General features: G+C 40.2%; 1 protein-coding gene across 1 annotated transcript in view; it reads left to right on the forward strand.

Annotated features, from left to right (window-relative positions):
* Positions 1-3,844, forward strand: part of DNAJC10 (DnaJ (Hsp40) homolog, subfamily C, member 10) — a 61,195-nt gene extending 57,351 nt beyond the window's left edge. Inside the window, exons 22-23 of the mRNA XM_012651141.1 lie at positions 1,244-1,362; positions 3,490-3,844. Coding sequence (XP_012506595.1) covers positions 1,244-1,362; positions 3,490-3,844 — 474 coding nt within the window. The remainder of the gene's footprint in view (positions 1-1,243; positions 1,363-3,489) is intronic.
* The last annotated feature ends 265 nt before the right edge of the window (positions 3,845-4,109 follow it).

Here is a 4,109-nt window from a genome sequence, read left to right on the forward strand (position 1 = left end):
ATTAACTAAGAATTGTTGGGGGTTTTTAGATGTGCTAATGGTATTTTTTAAATGATAACAATGTCTGGGATTTGCTTTAAAATAATCCAGTGACCAGGATGTGGGGAAAACTGAAAAAGGGATGGGGGGAAGGTAACAACCCAGCAGGTGGAGATGGTGGTGAAATGAAATGAGATTGGCTCCATCTCACTAAGTATTGAAGCTGAGTAATGGATAGAGAAAGGAGTTGATTATACTATTTTTTGTTTGAAATGTTCCATAAGTAACTTTTAATAACTTAGTCTTAATTTCGAAAAACCAAAATGTTGTTTTTATAACTAAGATAATATTAAAATGTACACAGAACCCCAAATGGCAAATTTTTAGTCATGTTTGCCAGTAAATCAGTTCACTGAGTTAGAGGTAGGAAAGTTACAGGATAAAAATGGAATTGGTCAGCACTACATAGGACCACTTTGGAAGAGAATGGGTATAATTCGTTTTCCTTTCATTACTTCCTCTCAGCTTGAAATCTGAGAGCCATTTCACTATACAGAGTCTATGACATTGGCTCAATCTCTCAAAATGCTGGAAAATTATAATCCTGTTCCCTTACTGAGGTCATAATACTGAATTCTCAAATGGAAAGGACTAGAGATTGTCTAGATTGTGTGACTGACAGAGAGGCCTCGCCATCTTCTGCAAGGAAGACCAACTGCATCTACCTGAAGGGACAGAGTACACCGTCTTCCTAAGGGGACCTCTGCTGTTCCCTAAAAAATAGCCCTACGTGGCTGGCAGCACCTAGCCCTTGCCAGATACCACATCTTCAAATAATCAACCATCAGTAGTTACTCTTCTCAGGGGAATTTTTCCTTACTGGTATCACTCTGTCCCCTGTCTCCCTCAACAGATTTCACAGTAGTATGGGGAATATTTTTAGGGACTGAATATTTGTATCCTCCTCCCTCCACAAATTCTTATGTTGAAATCCTAATCCCCAAGGTGATGGTATTAGGGAGTGGGACCTTCTGGAGGTGATTAGGTCATGAGGGCAGAGCCCTCCTGATTGGGACTAGTGCCCTTATAAAAGAGACCCCAGAGAGCTAGCTCATCCCCTCCATCTGTGACCCAGGAAACAGGCCCTCATCAGACACTGCATCTGCCAGCACCTTGCTCTCAGACTTCCCAGCCTCCAGAACTGTGAGAAATAAATTTCTAATCATTTATAAGCCACCCAGTTTGTGGCGCTTTGTTGTAATAGCCTGAAGAGACTAAGGCAACTATGACGAGAAAGTGCTGCTCAAATCAGAAGAAAGTCCCCAGTGGAAATAGTGGGAGCTTTGTGACAGAGATGAGTTTGCAAGTCTGTTTGGTAATTTGGTACTGATCCCTTTCCCCTTTTGCAAAACAACTGGGGTGGTAGTTGATATACACAGTAAAGTTTAATTAATTCTAAACAAAGTTATCTTGAAAAATCTCTCATTCATTGAGAAAGATAGCAGCTGGGATCAGCCAGGGACCAGATTCACTGAGCCTAACCCCTAGCGTTTCCTACAATGGCAAGTGTTACATCCAAATCCGTTGCAGCTCTGCTGGTCTTGTGAACACGAGAGGAGACGGTGCACAGTCCTGGGTGTTACCATTTCTTTCAGACACTGGCAATCTCCTTATATTGATGTAGGTTCCAGCAAGGTATACATCACCCACTAGGCATTGTGGCCTCTGCTTCTTAAGGGTCTGGAAATTGTGGGAGGAAATAATGTGGGCCTATTTTCTCTATCTACTATTTACCTGGTGTTTTGATTCTGAATAGTTTAAGCTCTCCTGCTCAAAAATTTCAGACAAACCTATGATCTATTACCAAACAGTTCATCAGTCAGGACGAAAATGTGCCTGCCAAAGCCACAGATTCTAGATGTAGGTCTTTCTGTGCAAGACCACTGGTGAAGGCTCACATGCTTGATCAGCAGTTTTAACTTCGAACCAATCGAACAAACCAAAGAGATACAATTTAGTCAAAATAGGTCTAGGAATGAAGGTGTAGTTATATGATGAGACTTAATAGGCAAAGAATGATTTTAGGAGTTAGGTGCCTCCAAGTTGAAAAATTATGCTTAGTATTAGGTTGATGCAAAAGTAATTGTGGTTTTAGCATTGTTGAAATTTGCCGTTTGATATTGGAATACATTCTTAAATAAATGTGGTTATATTATACTTCATTTTAATGCACATCTCTTTATTTTTTTTGCTAATGACTTATTACTTGCTGTTTATATTTATTTTAGACTATGTAACTGATGTTAGACAAAAAGCAAATTCCAGTGATTTTCTTATTCGAGTTCAAAATGGGTCGTAAAGCCGCAGAGACAACTCTCAACATCAACAACACATTTGGCCCAGGAACTGTTAACAAGTGCAATAGTTCAAGTTGTTCAAGAAGTTTTGCAAAGGAGACAACAGGCTTGAAGAGGAGGAGCACAGTGGCCAGCCTTTGGAAGTTGACAACGACCAATTGAGAGCAATCATCGAAGCTGATGCTCTTACAACTACACGAGAATTTGCTGAAGAGCTCAAGGTTGACGGTTCACCATTCTATGGTCGTTTGGCATTTGAAGCAAATCGGAAAGGTGAAAAAGTTGATCAGTGGGTGCCTCATGACCTGACCGAAAGTCAAAAAAAATCGTCATTTTGAAGTTTTGTCTTCTCGCATTGTACACAACAACGAATCATTTCTGGATTAGATCGTGACGTGCAATGTAAATTGGATTTTATATACAACAACTGGGGATGACCAGGTCAGTGGTTGGACTGAGAAGAAGCTCCAAAGCACTTCCCAAAGCCAAACTTGCACCAAAAAAAGGTCACGGTCACTGTTTGGTGGCCTGCTGCCAGTCTGATACACGAGTGCTTTCTGAATCCCAGCGAAACCATCACATCTGAGAAGTATGTTCAGCAAATCAACAAGATGCACCAAAAACTGCAACGCCTGCACCCGGCATTGGTCAACGGAAGGAGCCCAGTTCTTCTCCATGACAACATCCAACTGCATGTGGCACAACCAACGCTTCAAAAGTTGAACGAATTGGGCTACAAAGTTTTGCCCCATCCACCATATTCACGTGACCTTGCCAACTGACTCCTACTTCTTCACGCATCTTGACAATTTTTTGCTGGGAAAACACTTCCACAACCAGCATGATGCAGAAAATGCTTTCCAACAGTTCGTGGAATCACGAAGCATGGATTTTTACACTATAGGAATAAACAAACATTTCTCATTGGTAAAAATGCGTTGATTGTAATGGTTTCTATTTTGATTAATAAAGATACGTTTGAGCCTAGTTATGGTGATTTAAAATTCATGGTCCAAAACTGCAATTACTTTTGCACCAACCTAATAGAAAAATTAAGACATACCCTTTTACTATACTCCCAGAAATATGTATAACAAAAAGTCAAGAGCTACTATTTAATATATAATGAGAGTCCTTTCCAATTTGGACCTAGCAGAACAGCTTCCACAAAGAAGGGTGGCAAGAAGAAGAAGGGACATTCTGCCATCAACAAGGTGGGGACCCAAGAATATGCCAGCAACATTCACCAGTGTATCCATGCTGTGGGCTTCAAGAAGCATGCCCCTCTGGCACTCGAAGACATCTGGAAATTTGCCATGAAGGAGATAGAGACTCCAAGTGTGCACATTGATAGCAGGCTCGACAAAGTTGTCTGGCCCAAAGGAATAAGGGACATTCCACACCATATCCATGTGTGGCTGTCCAGAAAATGTAACAAGGATGAAGATTCAAACAAGCCCTATATTTTGGTTACTTACGTTCCTGTTGCCACTTTCAAAAATCCATAGTCAATGTGGATGAGAACTAAGCACTGATTATCAAAGTTATAAAACTGCAAAATAAATAAGAGAAAACTGGAATAAAAATGAAGTTTGAATAAAAAGTATTAAACTTTCAAAAACATCTAGAGAGGATGGAGTTAAAATATTGATCTCAAAAGGAAAAACATTAGCAATGGTAGTAGTAATATGTGCTTCTGTACGTGATGTCATATTTGTGTTCTTTAGTCCCAGAGAAAACTGGAAATGAGTTCATCCTATAGCACAAGCAACT

The sequence above is a fragment of the Propithecus coquereli genome, unplaced genomic scaffold, assembly GCF_000956105.1.
Source record: "Propithecus coquereli isolate 6110/MARCELLA unplaced genomic scaffold, Pcoq_1.0 Scaffold35, whole genome shotgun sequence".
Classification (NCBI taxonomy): Eukaryota; Metazoa; Chordata; class Mammalia; order Primates; family Indriidae; genus Propithecus; species Propithecus coquereli.